Source organism: Pelmatolapia mariae, linkage group LG10_11, assembly GCF_036321145.2.
Source record: "Pelmatolapia mariae isolate MD_Pm_ZW linkage group LG10_11, Pm_UMD_F_2, whole genome shotgun sequence".
Classification (NCBI taxonomy): domain Eukaryota; kingdom Metazoa; phylum Chordata; class Actinopteri; order Cichliformes; family Cichlidae; genus Pelmatolapia; species Pelmatolapia mariae.
Genome location: NC_086236.1, coordinates 5,558,971 through 5,582,469, shown reverse-complemented (window position 1 = coordinate 5,582,469; position 23,499 = coordinate 5,558,971). Strand labels below are relative to the sequence as shown.

At 40.6% G+C, this 23,499-nt stretch overlaps 2 protein-coding genes across 4 annotated transcripts; one reads left to right on the top strand and one right to left on the bottom strand.

Moving 5' to 3' along the window:
• The first annotated feature begins 1,579 nt into the window (after window positions 1-1,579).
• Window positions 1,580-12,860, top strand: LOC134637191 (putative monooxygenase p33MONOX). Of its 3 annotated transcripts, none has more exons than XM_063487554.1 (9): window positions 1,580-1,715; window positions 2,974-3,031; window positions 3,155-3,221; window positions 6,371-6,546; window positions 6,623-6,734; window positions 7,147-7,274; window positions 8,983-9,086; window positions 9,212-9,393; window positions 10,326-12,860. In XM_063487554.1, the coding sequence occupies exons 3-9, from the start codon at window positions 3,197-3,199 to the stop codon at window positions 10,535-10,537; spliced, it is 939 nt and encodes a 312-aa protein (XP_063343624.1). In that variant the 5' UTR covers window positions 1,580-1,715; window positions 2,974-3,031; window positions 3,155-3,196; the 3' UTR covers window positions 10,538-12,860. The 3 variants fall into 3 exon arrangements, with proteins under 3 accessions (XP_063343624.1, XP_063343625.1, XP_063343623.1); XM_063487555.1 differs by having other exon boundaries at window positions 2,908-3,031; window positions 10,329-12,860; XM_063487553.1 differs by having other exon boundaries at window positions 2,908-3,031.
• A 1,690-nt stretch (window positions 12,861-14,550) lies between these two features.
• On the bottom strand, window positions 14,551-22,589 carry LOC134637855 (rho GTPase-activating protein 24-like). The gene is made up of 9 exons (XM_063488378.1): window positions 22,455-22,589; window positions 19,643-19,756; window positions 19,070-19,277; window positions 18,862-18,994; window positions 18,654-18,727; window positions 18,400-18,521; window positions 17,276-17,510; window positions 15,031-15,969; window positions 14,551-14,791 (listed from the first exon to the last, which is right to left on the bottom strand). The coding sequence occupies exons 1-9, from the start codon at window positions 22,504-22,506 to the stop codon at window positions 14,551-14,553; spliced, it is 2,118 nt and encodes a 705-aa protein (XP_063344448.1). The 5' UTR covers window positions 22,507-22,589.
• Between the last annotated feature and the right edge of the window lie 910 nt (window positions 22,590-23,499).

Here is a 23,499-nt window from a genome sequence, read left to right as displayed (position 1 = left end):
ATTGGTTGCATAAAATGTTCAGCACGGCTGTAAAATTATATTTGACCAAAGGCAGAATGTAGAAGTGTTTGCAGTATTATTAGTTTTGTAACACTTTTTTACTCATTAGCTGTGTTTTTATTAACATTTACATAATCACATATTTGAAAAGTGTAACTTTGCTTGCTTTTTAAATTTATACAAAATGAGACTTCATAGAAAAACAATAATAATAACTCTGTAAATTAATCTTTGTAGCATTATTTTTCTTGCCCTTACTCAAAATAACAGATATTTCTTTGATTCTAGCATTTAAATGCTGGTTATACAATTTAATAATATAACTCTTTAATAAGATGCATTATCTTGGACCACGCTGTTGCACTCTTTCCTGTAATACTGGGTTGCCACAGCTGATCATCAGGTTATCCCGCCCTATCCCTAGCATCCTCCTCTGTCACACCAACCTTCTGCGTGTCCTCCTTCACTACATCCAACATTCAGCATCCTACATCCAGTGTTTCCTCTGTTCCACCTCTGCACATGTCCAAACCAGCTCAGCCTTGCCTCTCTATCTTTTGTCACCAAACTGCTCTACCTGGGCTGTCTCTCTGATGTATCCACCTTCCCCCTTCAGGTTACTTCCAATGAAAATTCTAACATCTTCACTGCTGCAACCTCCAGCTTGACTTCCTGTCTTCTTCAAAGTGTAAAAACCATTTCCAAACCATCCATCATAGCAATTCTCACTACCATGTTGTAAACCTTTCTTTTCACTCTTGCTGCTGTCTGTCACAAATCATCACTCTCCACACACTCTCTTCTTCACTTCCTCTCCTCTTGTCTCCTTTCTGTTTAACAATACTATTTATTTCATAATGCTCGCCCTTATTTTATTTTTGTTTTTGCTGGCTTACTGAATTAAGACAGTAGCCAAACATCTCCACTTTGGTCTGGTCACACAAGTCTTGTGGTTTGCTCACATGTAACTTTGGAAACCTAAGTTGTGCTGCCATGTTGTTGTTGTTGTTGTTTTTGTTGTTGTAGTTTAAGAGAGAGAATAGGATTTCTCCTTGAAACCTTCCCAAACAAACCTTACTTGTTTAGTATTTTTCTAATTCCCCTCTCATGAACATTTAGTATGCTAACCGAAACCTGTAGAGTCTGAGCTGTAGCTTTTGGGCTTCTTTTTTTGTTGTAATATGTCCTGTGAGTTATATTTACTGTGCAACTTCAAGATATTTCTCTGAATAAATGTTAAATGTTGTTATTATTATTATTGTTGTTGTTGTTGTTGTATGTTTTAATTTCCTTTATGGGGGGAGGTGGGCAGGCAACACTTTCCTGAGATTATTATTATTATTAAGATTTTTATTGCATATTTAATCTCCAAAATATAAGTGGTTATTTTAATAAAACATAACAAAGAAAAAAAAGTTTTTTGAAGTAGAAATTGTTTTTATTTGTAGTTACTGTTACAGGTACTGCGTTACACCCAATGACTGTGGAAAACAGTGTCCTCACAAGTACGGAAAGGCACACGTGTGAAGGCCAATTCTCGCGATGAGATGAGAATGCGCGAGAACAAGCAAAGGGAACCGTCAAGGAAGCGGCTGTTATTTATCGAACCCAATAATGGCTGCTACCCAACAAGTCTGTTGTTCTCTTCGCGCGCTGGTCGACATTGGAGGGTCATCCATATTTCAATCGTCACTTTGAAGCCGTCATTACCTCCGGTAAGAAAAGGCAAACAAAGCAATGCTAACTTTGCTGATAAAACCGTTTTAAAATACCGTCAGTCGCCAGCTGTTTTGTGTCTTTTTGTCCAGCTCAGACTGGTTCCGCTATCTCGTTCCGCAAGACTCCACTCAGAAAATAAATAACTGAACTATGTGGCAGGTTTTGGTTTGTTTTGTAAACGTGAAAAACTCAGTGCTAGGCTTTTTGTGAATATGTAACAACCACTCTCAAATTCGGGAAGGTTTAAAACGTGCCAAACAGCACCAGTTTTAGTGAAGCTGTGCTAAATTGTTATAGACCTGTCTATTCTCTTTGACCTGCACATTATCGGCGTGCAGGAATCTCATGGCATGCTATTGGCTCATTAGCGTCTGAATTTAAAAAACATGATAATATGTGATCCCAAAAGCAATTGTACAGGTATGGGGCGGTTACCTTTATAATATTAGACTATAAAATACGAATTTCCTCAGTGGAGTTCTGCGTGTGCAGGGCAGTGGCCTTTATTACGGCTAACCCTGTGACGATTTCTCCATATATCTGCTTTAAGCTTCTTTTAATTCACCCTGTGATTGAAATTCTCAGACAGATAAATTTCTGCATGATAGTTTGAGAAATTGTCCCGGAAGAGGTCGCAGTTTGTTTATTTCCAAGATCACCAGTCACCTCTGCATCCACCCAGCCGTGGTGTTTACAGTGTTGGAGGATATGGCGTGCATGTTTTTTGTTCCATGTGGTAGGAAATATGTGTTTAAGGAAACCTTCAGCGTGTGCCTGATTGAAATCTAAGCTTTTATTTTGAAGTGGTCATTGCCGGTGTTGCATGCACCTTGCTGCTGCAGCAGGGATTATGTAATGCAGCCTGTCTGCAATCATCCTCTGGAATAATCCTGCAGGCAAGCGGTGGCTATGTCAGTGTTATAGAACAGGATAATGGTCTTTGCTCATTCATGTCACTGTGTCTTTCTCTGTAGCACTAGAAGTTTCTCTTTCACTTTGAGAGGATAGTTGGTTTTGAGCTCTTTCATGCCTTTAAAAACATCTTTTACAACATTACATTAGTTTCATAAAGTATTGTTGTCATATGCGACGAAGCATGTTCATCCTCTCTTAATTTAGTGTAACAAGGGTTTGCCTTCAAACTGAAATTCCTCACAGCTGACCTTTTGAACTCTGGTGTCTCTGTAGTTGCTCTGCTGGCCTTGCTGCTCTCCCACAATGCATTGCCAGACGCGTTTCTGTGTGTCTCACCAGCCATCATAACAAAACCCACCAAGCCACCTAGTTTACACCAGTGCAGCAAAACGGGAAGGTAGGAGCCTGTTTACCACCCTTCTACTCTTTGTTTGTGAGTTGCTGTTTTAATCAGAGGCAGCTAAATATTTATGGAAAAAACACATGTTGAATCTCCTTTCTTCTTTTATTTCTTTTTTAGGTCCTATTCTGGTCTAACTTGTTCCTCGTCTTTACTCCAACCATGTCTGGTTCTGGAGATTTACCAGGTGAGTAATTCCTATGACAGGAGTATTCAAATTTCACTCAGGACTAGTTTTCCATTGTTAGAATTGGGCCATTCTGTTCATGTGTGCAGAAAGAATAGTGCGCTTGCAGCTATGTAGAAGCATCTGAATAAGGCTTTTATTTCGTTGTATTGTTGCCTGTTTGGGAAGAGTTTAAGCCTTGTTTTAATACTTCTAGCTACATGTATATTTCCTCTGGATGTGTAACATGCAGGCAATCATGAAGTTGCTGTTTTGAAAAGAGGACAACTGGAGTTTTGACTACATGAATCAGTTTTTATTCCTGCTTAAGAGGTGGTTGAACAAGCTTTGTCCAAGCAACATGAATGAAGCCATTTGTCAGTTAGACAAAGTTAAAAGTTACTCTTTTTTTTTTTTTGGACTTACCCTTAACCGTAAACCTAAATGTAAGGCTTAGTTCTCATGGTGCCAATATGACATACTGGATTTCCCCATGTTTGTGTTGTTCCTGCAACTGGATGATTAATATTGTTCCAGGATCAGCGCTACGTATCATACCAGCCACATAGTTGAGATGTCATAACCTTAAAAACTTTAAAACTAGTGTCACAAGTGGTAATTGTGGGTGTGTAATGCAATATTTTGTATCCACAGATGAGACAACCCTTTTATTTTGTTTTGAGTTTTTTTGTTTTTTTTTTAACATGTTACAGATTATTATCTTCGAGGCTTTTTACCAAAAAGAAAACTTGAAAAAGCTTTCTAACACATGGTTGATGTTTGTGGGGTGGGGGGCGTTCTTTTGAAGTTTTGCCTTCAGAAGTCAGGTGAGCTAATATAAAGAGATGCAGTGTAAGGAGCAGGCTGCGGTGGATGAATGGACCCTTTTTAACACGGGAGACTGGCATTTGGGTCCGGGTTAAAACGAAAAGTCAGTGCTGGCTTAATATTTTTAGACTTTATGTATTTTATTTTATGCTTTTAAATTAAATTTTCAGTTGTTGCTTGTTTAAGTGCAAAAGTGTCAGGTGGATTTAATTCAACAAGGTCAGGTTTAAGAGAGGACATGGGTTTGATTTTATACCTTTTTTGCAAACACTAACTATGTTTAAGAAAGTGTTTTTCTTTTTTTTTCTTTTCTTTTTTTAAGGTGTGAAAAATGCTGCGGGTTGTCCATTTTTGAATCATAGAACTGTAAGATGCTCCCGCTTTGCAAAAATTATTGCATTTTGTGCTAGTTTTACTGTTTTTAAGGTTAAATTTAGGTTGAGTAACAACAACAGCATGACTGGTTAGTTCTACCAGCACAGAGATCTCAGGTGGTGATTAAAAAAAGAAAATCCACATTTGAATTTTGAACTGTGAGTACAACCCCGTGAATAACAAGCTCTACATGATTTCAAGATACAGCAGATTAATGCTTTGAACCTTAATGACCGTGTAAACCTCGGCCTTCTACACCTGCTATGAACACACACAAAAAAATCTGCAGCTTTCTGTCGTCATTGCTCCTGAAAGTTGCCTTTAACAACCCGTTCATAACTTTCTCCTCTTTATACCGTTTTTGAGCTTTGTTCCATTATTTTATTTTTTGCATATGTTCAAGTTTTCCTTCCAATGCAAATTGTTGGCACGTGACTGTTGCCAGTCATGGTTTCTTAGTTGTGGTTAAGAGATCAGCAGTTGTTTTTGTTTTTCTACAGAATCTGGTTAAAGCATGATATTTTTTTATAAATGAGTCATGCAGAATAAATGAAACTTGGGGAAAAAATGTGGCATATTTTAAGCTTCGATTTGTAGCAGCAAACCATACTTCACAGATGCTCAATTGAATAAAATGAAGTTGAATATCTAATCAGCACACTTGTCTTTGCACCATATTGCTGAGAAAAATTGCATAATTTTGGCATCTCTCATCCTTACAGGGAGAGAATTAAAAAATGATAAAATAATTTGCCTTTGTTTCACTTCCATGTTTTCCACTTCATTGTCCATATGAAGGCACTTGCAGTGACTTCACGCCCACCCTACAGTTTAGGAGTCACTGCCCTGCACACAGAGTGGCGCATTGAGCAGTTGCTCTCCAGATATCTCTGGTAACAGAACAGCTTACAGCAGCTCATCCAAACAACCATGCTCAGCCCCCCTCAGCAAGCACATTCTCTATCTGAAGCTGATAAGCTAAATGATTGTCGAAGTAGGCAAAGAACAGACACGCGGGCAAATATACTGAGATACTGATTTATTAGTAAACTGATGTAATAGACTATAACTTCTGTAGGTCCAAAGATAGTTTCCCCACTCATTTCACATCGCTGGGATGAAGTGAATAGGGTAACTGCCAGGATGCTGTATGATTAATTCTCAGTTGCATGTTAATGTGCAAAAAGTTCAGCATGTTCTTATCCACATATAAAAGGATTGCACACATTGTTTTGTCTTCCCCACCAAACGCAGCTGAGCAGATTTCAAGTTAACACATTTATAGTGAGTCACACGCTGAATCACACACGTTCATTAACTATTAATATCTGTATGTACTATGGTTTATTATTGTTCCTGACACGAACATTAACAAAACAGATGCTTATCACAACATTTGCCTGAAACTGGAACTTCCAGCAGTAGCAGATATTTCTCAACAGTCAATCAATATGATGTAAACATTAGAAAACCTATAAATACGCACTGTTCTCAGGTTTGCTCTTTATATACCAAACATGTTTTTTGGGTTTGTTTTTTGTTGGGTCAGGGTGTATCCACAGGTGTCTTTTCTCACACAGCAGGATTTTCTGCCTTAGCAATATTTATAGTATTTGAAATAATCCATGTGTTTTAGGCATGGTGGAGAGGGCAGAAGGCAGGGTACATGATAGATAATTAGCTGTGGTGTTTCCACAACCGCACAGTCTAACACGACATGGTCTTAGCAGGTAAAAGGTCAGCTTATGTCTGAGCTGACCATGTAGGGGACATGCATTGTCATGAACCTGTAGGTAAGCTTCAGGGCTACAGTCCCACACAACATGAAGATCGAACCACAATCTCAAGCAGTGAATGCGGGAAATCCTGGTAATTCTAAAACACATCTCAGAATGATTTTGGAGACTGCACTAGACGAGGGAGAGCTGTTGTTTAGTCCCCATTGGGATTATTTTTTGTGTCTGCAGCCATCGAGGGATCTGGGATGGGTGGGATGAAGCTTCCTGTCGGAATGACCCGGCGTGCCATCAGCTATGACGATAATCTGGAGGCCCCCATGTCCACACCGCCTCATGACATCAGTATCAACAACCTGTGGAAACGACCAATCATACCCGAAAGGAAGTTCACACACCTGGCTGAGGTGACACACGCTGCTGCTTTACTATTAAACTGCCCGTATTTTCAGTGCGTGGGTGCTGATGATGTTTTCCCACCAGGAGGATGAGAGTGGGGCGAGCCAGTCTGCAGCGCAGGACACTGGAGCCTCTAGACCACAAGCTGTGGTGAAAACCAAGGCTTCTTCCATCATCATGAATTCTCTCATCAACAGTATGTTACTCCTGTTAATGATGATATTCTGTATTAAGGGTGCATTTATCTGAGTGAGTGTTCTTGACAAGTTTGATCAAATACTACAGCAGAAACGTCAAACTGATTTTACATCATGGACTGGACGAAGTGGTACAGACAAATTAAATTCCCCTTTTTGTCAGTTTAAAGAGCTTTAACTACACATTTAATTACTGAGATATTTCAATATGCAAAGAAGTGTAATTTCAACAAAAATGTCAGTATTAGCACGAAAAAGAAATAATACTTTAGGATCAATTTGTAAGAAGAAAATGTGCAAACTTACAGAAAGTTCTGGTACAAAGTAGTTTTTTACTCATTGTTTGAATTTATAATAATTGTGCATGAAAATGCATTCACATTAGAATCAAGCTGTTTTTCTCTGTTTCAGAGCAAACTCAGGATAGCGTATATAAGTTTGAGCAGACGGCAGGGCTGTCTGACACCGGCTACACACCCCACAAAGGCCTCACTGCTGAGGAGACGAGACATCACCATCGCGTGCCCGAAACAATCCAGGTCAGACACACGTGTAACCCGTGTGCACCCAAAATGCAGCTGATTATTACTCATGGTTGTTAAATCAGCCTTGAATTGAATTTTTACTTTATGCCACCAACCTGGTTGATGGCTAACGAGATTGCTCACATAACTGTTTCCACCAATTAAATGTGCAATGTGGAACTGAATCCATAAATTCCCACTGAGAAAAGACCAGTGCCAGTCATCAGCAAATATGCATTAAACCAAAAAAAATCATATATGGCCGTATCCAATGCTCCATTCGTGACCATCAGAATGTACCTACTCCATACAAGGCCGTGGTGAGCAAGCTATTAACATAAATGGGTCAACTACAGTTCAGTAAGCTGCTGCACCTGTTGTTACTGGTTTTAGGCTGTATTGGTGAACATCAGTGGACTTTTGTATGCTGACACATTTCATTTAATTCATGTTTGGCTCAGGAGTTCTACTGTTTTAGTGGGAGTTTATTATCAAAGGGCTCCAGCTGTTTTTAGAATAATATTATATTAGACTGCACATAGATGATACCCAGCAGGGAACTGAAAACTAAAAAAGGAAGCCAATGTGCACACACACATGCGCAGGAGATCATAATATTTGGAAGAAAATAACATTTAAACTTCTATTTAATTTTTTTTATATAACGCCACATTAAAACAAGAGTCACCTCAAGGTGCTTTATATTGTTAGGTAAAGACTCTACAATAACAGAGAAGAAAACCTCAACAATCAGACAACCCCCTATGAGCAAGCAGTTGGCAACAGTGGGAAGGAAAAACTCCCTTTTAACAGGAAAAAACCTCGTGTAGAACCAAGCTCGGAGAGTGGCAGCAATCTGCCACGACCAGTTGGGAGTGATGGGAGGAAGACTGAACAAAAGCAACACCGTGGGAGCGAGATAGAGATTAATAATCACTATTCATTAAATGCAGAGAGGTGTATAAACACTTAGTGAGTGAAAGAGGCGAGTGAAGTGCATCATGGGAAACCTCTTTCAGCCTAGACCTATTACAGCGTCACTAAGACAGGATTCAGGGTCACCGGATCCAGCCCTAACTATATGCTTTAAAAGTAGAGAAGGTGTGCGTTTCCCAAATCCAAACTGGGAGCCGTTTCCACAGAATAGAAGGCCTGATAGCTGAAGGCTCTGCCTCCCATTCTACTTTTAAACACTGTAGGACCCACAAGTAAACCAGCAGTCTGAGAGAGAAGTGCTCTGTTGGGGTAATACTGTACTACAAGGTCTTTAAGATAAGATGGGGCATGATTATTCAAGTACTTATATGTGAGGAGGAGGATTTTAAATATTGATTCTGGATTTAGCAAGGATCCAATGATGACCTGATGTTGCCTTTGAAGGAACTGCTGTTTCAAACACTTCCTCTTTCGCTTCAATTTTCCGTGCTTTAGGTGCTTCAGGGTGTTCTGCCTTAGTTGCTTGTTATTACAAATCGTTAAAAAACCTAACCAGGGACATAGTCTGCAAATTAGCTGTGGCTAGAAGTCCTACATATACTGTGTCGGTTGCATTTTTGTTTAAATGCAGTGTTATTTATGTGTTGTCCCTGGTATAAAAATAAATACAATACAAATAAAAGCATTTGCCATGCAAGCAGTATGTTTGTCTCAAAGTGAGTAAAGTAACTGTTGCATTTTCACAGAGGTCAAAGGTTTACGGTGTGTTTTGTTGTTTCTTTTGCAGAAACTCCAGATCCAGAGCATGGAGGCCAAGGAAGAGCGCCAGAGCTCCTCCGCCCACTCCACTCCATCCAACACACCACACAGCTCCCCTAAACCACAGCGCAGGTACAACCACACACTTACACTCAGTGTCCTCAGGTCAACAGCCTGTTTCAGCCTGCCCGTCTAAACCCAACAATGTGATAAATGCTAAAAACCTAACCGTGTTTACACTTTGTGTGTTTGTGAAGAGGCTGGTTTGGCAGTTCGAGTTCAGAGCTCAGTATTGCCTCCTCCTCCAACAGCAGTTTGGACATGGCTGGAGTAGATGTCGGGGGAGGAGGAGGTGTAGTGGAACGATGGGGTGTCTTCGGACCTCGACCACCTGTCCATAAGTCGACTTCTGACCTGGGATCAGACTCCACAGCTGCAGGTAGCAGCACTGCCTCAGTGTGAAGCCTGTGGAAATGACTTGAGTGTTTGCTTGTTGTGTGTAAACAAAACTCGAAAAAGGTTCTCCTCAGAATTCCCATGAGACATGTTCAATACAATAAACAAAATAAAGAGTACAAATATGAAGCGCTGCGGTAAGAAACTAAAATAACCCCTCACTATGGAAGAACAAAGGCCCATATAACCAGTTCAGTCCAGGAGTGGGGTTAATGGGTGATTGAATGAACTTCAGACTGACAGTAAACACTGAACAACATTCAGGGCTGCCAACCCTGAGAGACTGATCAGTCATTGGCTTTTAGCAATGGCGAGCTGAGATTTCTTCATCGCATTGATATAAAACTGCAGCTCACCGATGACTTTTGAGAAACTGCATTTAGGTCTTTACATGTGGGATGTTCAGTTTGAATCAGAGACTTTTAAAATCTTCTTCCCAGGATGACTTTAGGTAGGTAACCTGAGAAAAGTAATATGTTTGCAGCGACCTGAGTGAATTAGATTTTTTTACAGCTTAAAGAATTTTGTCTTTCAAAAGACGTTTCTTTCAGAATTTCACAACTTTTATAGAGTTTGTAAAATAAATACCAGACAGCTGCTTTATATTTATAGTGTGGTGGGAGAATCACAGATTCTTTATTATTATTACTATTGTTATTATTTTTTTTTTGGGGGGGGGGAATGTGTGTCTGTGTGTGTTTTTTACACATGCAGTTATAATGGGAATTTTTCTTAATTGGCTCTGACAATGAATTCAAAGAGATAATAATTTAAAAAGAAACCCTTATTTGTGGACACGTGTTGTAAAATGTTTAAAATGTATTGATTTTTATTTTATTTTTTTTAAATATTGTTACTGTATATCAACCACCTTCTGAGCCTCTTGCAAGTTGTATTATCATCTTTTTTCCCCAGCAGGCTTTGCTCTGCAGGCGTACCGTGGCGCTCAGAAGCCGACCCCGATGGAGGTGATGAAGACGCAGGCTCGACTGGCCGACAGCGCTTCCATTCAGAAGGTGTCTCCACCCACAATGGAGATTCCCACGGTGGAGGGTCGGCGGCATGGAGCCCGAACGCACAAGCTCAAACCCAGAGATATGAACATCCTGACGCCCTCCGGCTTCTGAGAAAGCAAGCTGCCTGACGCTCAGACGCCACAGGTCCCATGAAATGATGACGTCCTCATGCTTAGTTCAGTGTATTCCAGTTCTCTTTTTTTCTTTTTTAAAGTCCAAATCTTTTCAAATGTTACCGTGTTTAGGTTATTAACGCCCTCAATTTGAGGTCAGGGTACTCTTCCAAATATAAATCCAACAGGTTTTGCACTGCCTAAAAAGTCCTGTATAAGTTTCTGTCGTTAAGCCATAATTTAACCCACCAAGTAACTACCTTGGATCTGCGAGTGCAACACTATTTGCCACACAGGAGTTGGATGGAGAACGTTGTAAACAAACCTCCACTTAGTCTAATTTAGGTGGCTGAGCTGTAAGCTAAGCACCCAAACTGACGGTCAAACATCACAATTTACAGACCGACCTCCTAATCAGCTTTGACCTACAGTAATTACTGTAATAATCCGCAAAGGGTTTTTGGTCAATTAATCCAAGCTTGTGGTTTTGCCTCAAAATAAAAGCGGACCAGTAAATCTGACTGACTAACTGACTGATTGTCATCTGACCTGCCAGACAAGAACTCTTGCAATCATATGTTTCAATTTAGATCTTTTTTTTCCCCTCCCACATTATCCAAAGGCTTAAACGTCTCTGTCCTGAAATTATGCTGGTAATGACTTTTCCCATTCCTCCATAGATTTGGGGGTGAGCAGCTTTATGTAAATATTTTTGAAATATCAACTGTGGAACTTAAACTATTTCATGGGACCTTTTAACAGCAGCTCTAACCACTTAAGATAACCACTGTGCTGTCCACCATCTTTCCCATTTAAAAACAAACATGGTTATATACATTTAAAAAACAAAAAAGAAAACCGTGATGCATATTCAGTGTTTCTTGGATGTAAAATAAAACGCATTGACCAACCAGGTCAGCATGAATCACCCCACAATGAAATGAAGAGCTTATGTTGGTGAAGCTGAAGCTGAAGATGGTTGCAATCCAAGTTTATAAGTATCATATACTAACGCACTTTATCCTCATCATGACTTCTAACTCAACCCCAGACCCTCTGCTGTCATGCAGCCCTCCAGGGTAACGATGCTAAAGCTTCCTCTGATATGTTCTGCCTGTCACTAAAATATTTTTCTTCCATTTTGGGATGAATAAATAATAAATTTCTCGGGTGCAGTTCAGTATCAGCCAAAATAAACAGGACAACGATTCTCTAATTACATTGTAACAAGTTTTGTCTCAGGAAAATTCACAGGCTCCTCCTCAAACGTTCCAGTTATTTCTTTTGCAGAAAATGGTTTTTGTTCTCTGTGGGATATTTAATGTATAGATTGAAGTTTCCTTGTTTTTTTTCCACTTCCTCTTTTCCAGAAGATTTTATTCCCTTTTTGGGTATGAGAAAAAACTATCTTAGTAAATTTAGGAAGAAAAGCTAAACGATGGGAAGAATTCCTGTTTGTAGTTAGTGCTTATTAGCTGATGTGTGCCCAGTGAGCATCCTGCAGAAACCATCACAGATGCTCTTTCTGCTTTTGGTAGTTTTTTTTTTTTTTTTTTTTTTTCAGGGGGGGGCAACAGTGTGCAAACAAATATTCTTCATCTCTAAAAGGCCTTAATATAAGAGGAAGTAAATGTAATGCAAGGTTTTATTTTACTTCTCTTAGTGGTCCTACAATGCTAGCTTACTGGTAATTATCGATGTTATATGCAAAGTTTCTGCAGGATGATGCATGCTACGCTTCTTAGAAAATACTGGGCGCTGTAGTTCCACCGCTAAATGAAAAGGTAGATCCTGGTTGGAGTTACTGATGATGCACTCTTGTTATGAAGTGGAAACGGTCCCTTTGCTGGGAATAGATTCGGCGTGTTTTGTAACACAGCAGTGGACGATTTCATGAAGTGGAAAGTTCCAAGTCCATGTCATCTGCCACCTGTAACTCTGCTGTGGTGTTTAGTCACATGTTGTTTCCTTTTGGTCCTGTGTGAACAACCCTGGACACAAAAGCAAACGCCCACACTGTTGTCAGCTGTGTAGCTGTTAAATGACTGTTTTTTTTGTTTTGTTTTTTTGCTGTTGTTTTTGTTTATGTTCACAAGTGCTTTGTGTTTAAAGTGCGACCCTTTAAATCTTCCTCCAGACCGAAGCATCAGAACCGAACCTCCTCTGTATGTACGTGTGACTCTGTAGTAGTGACTGAAGTAATATTTGGTTTTTTTTTGTTGTTTTTTTACCAATTAATGGTTCAAAGAAGTTTTCCTGGATTTTTAGTCTCTGTACAGTTTTCTTCTCTTTGAGAATAAATGTTACACTCTCATCAGCCACACAGGAGTCAAGTATTCATTGCGTGTGTTTAAAATCTGTTTAGTCAAACATTTTAAACAGACCCTCCTGCCAGAACAGTTACATTTATCTGTTCATTTTATAGCCTGTAAATAAAAACAGTTATATACACACAGTGACATCACTTAATAGTTGTTTATCTCCCACATCCTGCTTCGTGCTTTTAAGCTCTAAATGTTACCATAATTTCTAAAATGAACATTTTGCAGACTTTAAACTCTTGATTGAGACGATACACTCAACAGCAGTGTTTATTGCAATTATAGATCCATTTACAGTTATAGTGGACTCCTGATTTACAACTATGAATTTAATTTGGCTTCATTTTTATAGATCCAGAAACTACTTCTGTCTTTTAATTACAGTTGTTGGGGGTTTTCTGTTAGCTGGTGGATGTTAGATGGGTTACAAGTTGGCATCCTAAGGTTTGGGTTTGGGTTCAGTTAACATCCGCTCTGTTTCATAGACACCCACCCCACCCTTTTTCTTTTCTTTTTTTGACAGTTGACATCTTTAAAGTTCTGAAGAAGTGCTACATCTTCCTTTTATAGATAGTCTGCGGCTGACTTGACGAGCAACAAAGAAAAAAAGAATCAAGTTTTTATTTTAACAAGTTTTTTTTTTATTGTTATTTGGAAATGCATCATCATGCAGTCTTCAAGTTATTTGGCACACTACACTGTAGAAAGAAAAACATCTCCCCTCTGCTTCTGTTGCAGTGCATCTTGAGCCTCAGAGATTTCCTGCAGCGTGAGTCAGTCTAGTTCCCTAATGTATAACCACATCCAGTCCATATGCTGTTTACATGACGTAAAACAGTCTGTCAGCCAGTGTTGGTCCACCTGACTCAGAGATCTTTACAAAGTAACCCACTGATTTGAGCTGTGAAACATTAATGTTATTTCAAACCAGTCTTTCCATTTAGGACAACAAAGTTGATACCGGCTCACTTTGATGAAAGACATTTTGGTGAAAGGTTTTTTAATTTTGTAGGATGAAAAATATGAAAGTGCATGTGAGCCTGTTCAAAAAGATCTATGTGGTTTATGGATGCATGCCAACAGCAACCTAGAGATGATCACTGAAAAAGCACTTTAGCTTCTCTTTATGGTTACTGTTTACTTAGCAGGAAACGTTGGGAAAGTCAAATCAATATCAAAATTCTAGATTATGCGTCCCATGTTGTCCCACACAAACAGTCTTTGTCCTACATTTGTTTGTTGGGATCTGGTCACCTGAGTTCTGACTTTCTGAATATCCTGACATATTCCTCATATGTCAGGTCATAATCCACATCAGGAAGCTTGTGTTAGAATATCTCTGAGGTATATCTGTGACTCTGCAGCAGCCTGAAAATCCAAGAAGAAAGTCGAGTAACTGGGCAGCGATAGATCAAGCAGTCCACCTAAGCATAGTTTTAGAGAAGACCAGCATTAGTCTTCCCTCTACTACATGGACACAAAAAGTGAACAAAGCTGGAATTCCTGGAATTCTCTGACATGTGGTCATAACACATCGTAATCCAAGCATGTCAGATGTATGGGTCATCTGTGACGTTTTCAACTTGGAGAAGGTCGATGTCCATGCTGAGAGCGTCTTTCTCCCCTTCCTCCTTTCACACTGTTTAGTGCTCTCCCTTCCAGGCTTATCCAGATCTGTCAATACACATCTTCAGATACTCCCTCCTACTCTCCCTTTTTTGTCTTCTTCACTTCTCCTGATATCTCCATACATCTGGAAAAACAGCTCCATGTCTCTCTGCAGTTTGGTGTTTCGGCAGTCGGCGTCTGCTTTGGCTCGCTCCATCTTGCGAATCTTGATTTCAGCAACACTTTGGCTGCGCTTCTGCTGCTCCAGGCTGGCCCGCAGGACTGCAACCTGCCTCTCAAGGACATCATTGCAGCGCTCCAACCTGCAAAGACACCATAAAACGTGGTGAAGGCTTTAAGCAAACACTGGTGGCATGCCACACTGCCAAACATCAGTTTTAATTATTATATAGAATCATTTATGCTGATTCTGTTAAAAGGAAGTCTGATTGTTGTGATTTCCATTATTGTAGGCTCTTCATCTTAAAGTGCTTTCAGGCAACATGATTTGGCACTATATAGATAAACTGAACTGAATACACTGAAGGTATTGGTGTCTCACCTCTGTATCCTGGTCTGGTACTCAGACTTCTGCTGGGCCATCCTTTGCCGCAGCTCCGCCAGGAGTGAGTGGGTGTCCCTGTGTTGTAGATGATCTTCAGCCCCCTGGAGCTCAGGAGAACCCGAGGGAAGGAAGACATCTGAGCTGCCTGTACTAAGAGGGCTGCCACTGTGTACTGAAACCGAGGCTGGAGAGTTTGGGTGGTGGATGTGGTCGTCATGGTCATTATCACTGTTTTCATCATCATCCTCGTTGCTATCTTCATGATCGTCTTTGTTTTCCTTCTCTGCTTCCTGATTTGAAGGCAACCCTCCATTTCTGACTGGACTAACTACACCGACATCATCACTGCTTTCATCCAATGGTAAAACCTCGCAGGAAGACCATGAAGAGGAATCCCTCGTGTGCTCCACTTCTTCAAGCTCTGCCTCATCTTCACCAGTTTCAATGTGGCCTCCGGAAGAGTTCATTTTCAAATGTCCATCAGTGACATCCATCATCGGTGGGTGTAGAGACACTCTGCTCAGATTGTCATAGGCGGAAGGGGTGCTCTCCTCCTGACCCTCACTGCTGCCCCCACTGGCTGTTTCTGGCACTGCACCCTCTTCCTCAGCACCAGCAGAGCTCCAGAAAGCAGAGCTGGCCTCTCCTGGGCCTGGCCAAACTTTGGTCCAGCCCATGAGCTCTGGTCTGGGCTTAGAATTTTCTGGCACCTGGAAACTGGTTTCAGAGGCTTGAACATTTGCAGTGGGTGCTATTTGGTGAGTGTTATGTTGGTGACAGTCGACGTTATGTCTGTCAGAGTGGTGCTGAATTGGCTGACTGGAGGAGGGCGTGGGGTAGAAACAGTTCCCTGGGTGGGAGGAGGTGTAGCGATGTCCGAGGTGTCTTTTCGGACCGGAAGACAAGTCTGATTTGGCAGCAGCTGAAAAGGCACAGCTAGACAACAAAAAGAATGCAAGTAAAGATGTGAAGGAAGAACAGGTTGTTGGGATAGACACAAAGACTGGGGACGATTATCTGGGATCCATCTCTTGCACAGGAAGCACGTGAGCAAGGCTTAGATAGAAGTCTGAGGAAAACAGAAGAGGACAGGTACCTATGGCAAGCAGGTGAGGTGTGGTTGAAGCCACACATTCTCATTCCCAAGACATCACAAGTTGATGCTTGGTTAAAAACCCAGTCTCATCATATTTTAATTATATTTAATTTTATTTATTTAGCACCAAATCACAACAACAGCCACCTCAAGATGCTTTATATTGTAAACTAGAGACCCTACAATAATAATCAACGTATACCCAAATACCATCGTTTTCTGAGGCACTGGAACACTGATTTTAATAAGGAACAACAAAACTACAGAATTCCACAAAAAACAACCAGAAGCCAAATTGTTGAGCCCTCTTTACACCTATTTATTGCACTTTAAGTTGCTCCTACTTCGGTTTGGCGAGGTTTAGGCATGGTTGGGTTTAAGTGTCTCCTACTGCAGAATTACCCAGAGCATCACAATCTGAGGCCAGTGGGTACTGACGAAGTTGACATGTTGACAGTGAGAATGAGTTGGCCATGATCTCTATTGTTTACAGCTGTGCAAAAACCTGTCTCTTGTTCGTTTGTTGTTGTCTCATTCCAGACCTTTTAGATTTGGATCTGGAGACTCGGTGCCCTCTCTTAGCTGCCATTTGTTGTCTGAGAATCACAGCCCTGCCTTTCTCTATCTTACCTCTTTGGATCGGTGTGAGCTCCGCCCTTATCGCCAGCCTCCTGTATCTTCTGTATCTGAAATGTGTCCTCATATTTTTGTTCGCTAAGTGAATTGTGTCTTGCTCCTTTCTCCCTGTGAGCTTTGTCCTTATCTCTTCCTCCTCCCTGTAAATTGTGTTTTCTCCTCTCACTCAGCCAGTGGTGTCATCTGTTTTCCATTCGTGGGAAGTGTCAGTCCTTCTTCTCCCTCTGTGTAAATGTTGTCCTTGAGTAATGCCTTTTGTGTGTGTGTGTGTGTGTGTCTTTCCTCTTCCCTGGCCTTTGTTTTTGTGGTGTAGCTGCTCCCTAGATCTCTTCTGTATTTGTCATTAAAATCTGTGTCTATCAACATATTACTAATCCTTACATTAGGACCTATTTGTGAGTACTGACTTGGTACCCAGAGCACCCAGAGACAGTGTAAGTTTTGAGTTGTGAGGTTTCCACATTGCGATTGTTAGCTGATGGTGAAGTTGTTAGAGCAGGTCAGTTTTACCTGGAGCTCTCTGCGTCTGCAGCAGGCTGTCCCGTCTCCCTGAAACGCTCCGCTATGAGAGGCAAAGACAGCTGGCGAGGGCAGGGCAACGGGTGGAGATGAGGCTGCTTCAGAGCACTTGGAGATCCATGTGAACTTCTAGTTGGGCGGGCATAGATGGGTGGAGGAATTTTTGCAAACAGAGACTGGTGTTCTCTGATCAGCTCTAACATTAACACCTGGACCAGCGCTGCACCTAGAGCACAGACAGATATTCTCATTAGACCTCGCTGCTTGTGTTCACAACCTTAAAACATTCACTGCAGTCAGACCAATCAGATGACCACTATTATATCGGGCTAATCGGGTGTGTATGCTGCTCACTATGTTCTAATATTAACTTAAGGAAGAAAGAAGCACTGGCTGCAGCACATGGAGCATAACAGCATCACAGCTAAGCAAACAGGGACATGGAGTCATGCAGCTGACTAATTTGTGAATTACACTTCTAAACGATGACATCATCATTTAAAACCTTGGCATACCGTACGTATTAAGATTAATATTAAGATTCTTTATTTGTGATTGTAGAAAGATACAACAACATTTCTTTTGGTGACTATCAACCAACGGCAACTGATAAAAGTGGCTTAAAAACTCACATACACACAAAAATACTAGTAATTAAAAGAACTATCAAAAGTATCAAAATAGCTATGTATCAATGAGAGGAATACACAAAATTACACACAATACAAAATATATAAAGATATTTATTAAAGCTACTCCACAGTGTATATTCTGGCTTTTTGGTGTTTTGAAAGTGACTTGTCAGTCACAAAGAAGACACACCCTAAAGCTTACCCTGCTTTATCATCCATTTAACTCTAAATATGGGACCATAACTTTTAAAAATGAGCTTCACGTTGTACTAAAGAATATCTGAAATAAGTGACTAGTGAGAAACTCATCTTCAGGTCAATCACCGAGGTCATACCCATGAGACAAGTAGTAGAGTCACCCCCTTGTGGCCAATAGACATCATGACGGTTTATGGCATTTCTGCATTAACTTCTCTTTTCAGACTTGGAGGCTGTGTCTGCCTTTAAAATAAAATCTACAGATGGCACAAGCATCGTGTTTACCTCCCACGATGCTTTGTGGGTCTTCAGCTTTGGCTCGGAGGATGTTTGGTCCAAACACGGTGGCCAAATTCTGGACACTCATCTTGTTGGTGCAGGAGTAACTGTGGACCTCATTCAGAAACCTGCACAAACACACACACGTTTCCAGTACCCATGACAAGACTAATTAAAAAACACTCATTCTGTTTTACTATTATTCTTACTTTACTATTATTATTATGGGGGGGGGGGGGGGGGGGGGGGGGGTGTCTTACTGGCAGATAAAGTTGAGCAGGTTGAAGTTTGCAACTGGTAACTCATGAAGAAGAATTCTTAACTCCCTCAAACCCTAAAAGAAAAAGGAGAGCAATGCATCAAGGTGACATGTTAAACCACTGAAGGCTAAAATAAGAGTGCAGATTTCCAGAAGGGTGACGCTGCTTTTAATCAAACAAACTGCTTGATGGTGCAGTGTGCAGTTACCAGTGTGCGGTCACTTGACAGCTTTTGGCCACAGAGCAGGAAGTCCTGGTAGTGGCTGTAAGGAACCAGCGGTTCAGGCAGCTGTCTGAGGTAGAGCTTCAGCAGTGATGCCACCGTGTGGACGTCTGTGTTACTGCAGATAAAACGTTTTATCTTAAGAGAGCAGATCAGAAGAAAAGCAAAGGGAACAATCAGAGAGGAAATTTACCTATCGAAGGATGGCCTCTCTCCTGAATCGAAAGCCTCCTGCAGCTCTTTGACTAAACTGGCCCGTCCAGGCTGGCGAAACAAGCCCACTTCATGCAGGCCTCGCTCTCGAATGAAGGTCACGCATTGCTCCACCACCAGAGGAACCAAACGCACCCCATAACGTCGCTCATACAGCACCGTTTCCTCCAGGCGCTGACCAAAGACGCCTGCAAGATGGAAAGATTTACTGAGTGCTCTCTCTGAAGAGTCTTCAAACCATAAACAATAATAAGACTTTACAGTGTTAGGTAAGACTTGTAGGTGACCTTGCACATCACATAGCTCCAGTCGCATAGAGTCAATTTGACAATATGAGCAAGAGGAGGCAGGGATGCATGCATGAACTGTATCTGGGATGCTTACAGCGCCAAAGTGTTGTGTTTGTATAACAACACATGTAATAATCTTCTCACATCTTAATCCTTAATCTCAGATACCCTTCATATATAGAGAGCAAAACCAAACGAAAGCAGGATATTTTTAAGCTGTGTACCAGTGAAGAATGAGAAATAAAGCCAATGAATACATGTACCTGTGAAAGGGATCCAGACACCCTTGTTAAGGCTCTTCAGCCACTCGTCACCCTGACCGGCGCTGTTGGATAAAAAGAAATAGGAGCCTGGGCTGGCCAACACATCTCTGTTACCTACAAACACACAAACGGGGAGATGTTAAGGAGCTTACTCAGGTCAAGTCTGGACTTGTTATAATAAATCCAGATATTATTGCCTATCCTCATAGTACTTTTATAAAACATCAGATCTTATTTAAAAAAACAACAACTTTATTGTACTTCTCTTATGCTGTTTAATGATTATCACTTGTAAAAGCAGAATAATGGTGCGACGTCTGCATTTCAGTCACAGCGTTTACAGTTTCATTCACAGATGCTGCAGCCTCACTTTCACTTCCCTCCCTGAACGCATTTCTTCTTTTCGTTCTTTTGCTCGTCTCTGAGATGTGGAAGTGGAAGGGTAGGTCAAATCACAATTGGCTGGAAGCTCACTAAATGAAATGGCTTACAAATTAAAATTTAGTGATACGCTCCAAGGCTGGAGGGTAGCCTGGGTGGGTAAAACACACAATCAGACCGGATACATATCAGTTAGATTTTGAGCAAAGAGAAAGAGAACAAGGTAATGATTGAATCAGAATAAATATTTAAAGTAATTTTGCAGCGGACCCTGAGACACGAACCATAATGTTACTCTGTCAGCAGTGTTGTCTGTCATCAGTGACTAACTGTTGTGATATTGGGTTGATGTCATTTTATTTGAAAGTGTTCTGTTTTATTCTGTTATCGTTTGCCCCTCCTCATTAGTTTCAGCTTGGTTTAGGCTGTCACACCTGTGCCCAGTTAGTCATTGGTCTCCTCAGTGTATTTACCCACGGATGTCTTTTTCTCGAATGGCAGATCATCTTGTTGTCACTGTAGTAAAGTAATTCAGGTCTTTCTGGATTCCCCACTTTTTTTTTATTTCCTTGTGTGTGACTGCTGGACGGTTCTATTGATGCTCCTTGATTGTTTGCCACATAGATTGATCTCCTGTTTATGCCTTGGCCTCTTTCGATTTATCCCCTCTTTCTTAATATAGTGCTTCAAGCAGAACGGAGCAAAAAGATAACAAGCTTAAACAAACACCCTGATTTTGATTTGTTCTCTTTAAATCCAGCTAATGTTGCCTCAAATGACAGACTTTGTCATACTAACATTAGACCTCTCCACACTTGATGAGTAAAACCTTTAAAGTCTGATTTGGCTTGGACACAAAAAACCTAGTTGGTTCTATGTGCTCTTTACAAAGCTTTCATTGATTTATTCACAGTTGACAATAATCCTTATATACTTTATACAGGGCCTTGGAGCAGCCTCACTGTGCATTGACTTCCTGAATCAAACTGTTTTATCTCTCTTCCTTCTCTTCCCTTTAAGCTTTCTTATGATTGGCTGCCCCTCATGAACACACACTGGAACAGCAGGAGGGAGGAGCTTCTGTGGTAGAGTGTGGGGTTGCAGCAGTCTGTTTTACTGGATTACGATTATTCTTTGATGCCATGATGATCCCAAAAGTGCTCTACTGGATTGAGATTTGGTGACTGTGGAGGACATTTGAGTACAGTGAACTTTGTGACATGGTGTGTTATCTTGCTAGAAGCATCAGCCATTAGAAGATGGGTACACTGTGGTCATAAAGGAATGGGCTTGAGCAGCAACAATACTCAGCTAGGCTGTGGCAGTTAAATGATGCTCAGTTGGTCCTAAGGGACCCAAAGTGTGCAAAGAAAATATCTTGCACACAACCACCAGCCTGAACACAAGGCAGGATGGATCCATGCTTTCATGTTATTTACATCAAAGTCTGATGCTACAATTCCAAAGGTCACAGCAGAAATCAAAGCTGCTGAATTTGGTCAGTCCCTGCAAACTGTTCTCCAGGTATCTGTTCTTAGCTGAGCTTAACTTCAAAGTTTGGTTGTAATGAATTGTTATTTGACTTACTGTTGTCTTCTTATCACCTTGAAACAGTCATTTTCCTCTGATTTCTGCATCAACAAGGCATTTTCACCCAAAGAACTGCTCACTGGATAGTTGGTCTTTTTTTTAGGCAGTTCCCTTTAAACCCTACAGACAGGCTTGTGCAGAAAAATCCCAGAAGATCAGCAGTTTCTGAAATACTCAGACCAGCCTGTCTGGCATTGGCAACCATGCCAAGTTCCAAGTTGCTTCCACATTTTGAACTTCAGCAGGCTATCTCAACCATGTCTACATGCCTAAATGCATGGAGTTGCTACATGTGATTAGCTGATTACATATTTGTGTTTACAAGCAATAGGACAAAAGCAGACTAGATCTTCTTTTAGTAATTTAATTTATAGTTATAATGATGAACACGATTTTGTTTTGAGGAAATTCTATATTTTCTATTGTGGCATTGTTGTATTTTTAGAATAGTAATCCTGTGTAAAGTGGACTTCAGCAAAGCAGCACTGTTGTATCTATATATATACCGCAGTGTCACATCCATTAAAATATGCATTAACCTTCTGATACAACCAGCATCAGGACACAGAGACATCTCCCCACTTTAATCACTGACTCTTGACGCTTTCCTCTCATCCTTTCATCCTTTCATGCTCCACTGTCTGTACTCCTCAAAGTCACATGAAACACACAGACACATATGTCTGAAGCACACTAAAACACACACACACATACATCGTCACCTGAATCTGAAGACCCTGACTCAGCATTTAACAAGTGTCACTCAAGGGCAACACACACTAACTCACACAGCTGGAGTTTGGGAGAGATTAGCCATGGTGTGTGTGTTGGTGTGTCTTACCTTTGTGGCCCGTACTGTCGTGCTTCCAGGACTTGAAGCAGCTGAGTCCCATGCTGCAGCACTCCTGCGAAGCGCAAACTTCACACGGCAATGAGGAATTTTTTTTGAAGACTAGTAACTGAATGTGAGCATTTCGGAGAGTGCAGTTGCATAAAAATGAAAAAATAAACAAACAAACAAAACAAGATACTTCTAATTTTGCTGTCGTTGCACTTACTCTTCCTCCTTCTATCAGCACCCAGTTTCATCTAGCAGTATTTCAGTCTGGTTTTGAACATCTTGGTAGCTCAAAAGGAGTTGGAAAAACCTTTATAGGGGGTATTTCTGGATGGATGTGGACCATGACATACACAATCTTGGAAATGTCCTTGGGTGAAGGTAAACTTTAGATTCTTGGTGGATAATACTGCTTAAAGAGAAGTTCTGGTAGAAATATTTTTAATATGAAATTCCAGATGGAAAACTGGCCAAACAGGAAGCTTTCTTGGGATGACTTAAAGAGTTTCAGAGAATTTCTTTCTTTCTTGTGTCTTCTTGTTTTCCTCTTCTATTACTACAGTTTTAGTTAGTAGAGTAGTTTTGAACTTCTTGGCACACCATAAAGAGCTCATTCTTGTTCAAAAAAAGACTTCAGAAACAGACATTGTTGATGGACAAAGACCACAAAACACATGTTGTTGTATAGACTTTGGTCTTTGTTTAGTGAAAACTCTTGCAGAGATGCATTTGATGAAGAATAAACCTCAATTTCTTGATGAATACTGTATCAAATGTTCATAAAAAGTAAGTGATCCTGGTAGTGACAGAAGCTTAATACTATGTGTCATTTGGAGAATTGTTTTTTACAAAGAGCTTCCTTCTTAGATGTAAAGATAATCACACATTTTTTAAAAAAGAAGTCAAAGTGGATATCAAACCTTAAATATAGGATCCAAATGATTCAGTTCCTCTTGAAGATGATTTCTTGGTGGATATTGTAACGCCAAATGCCTTAAAAGGAAGTTTAAACCAAAGCACGAGATCCAGAGGGATATTAAACTCCTGG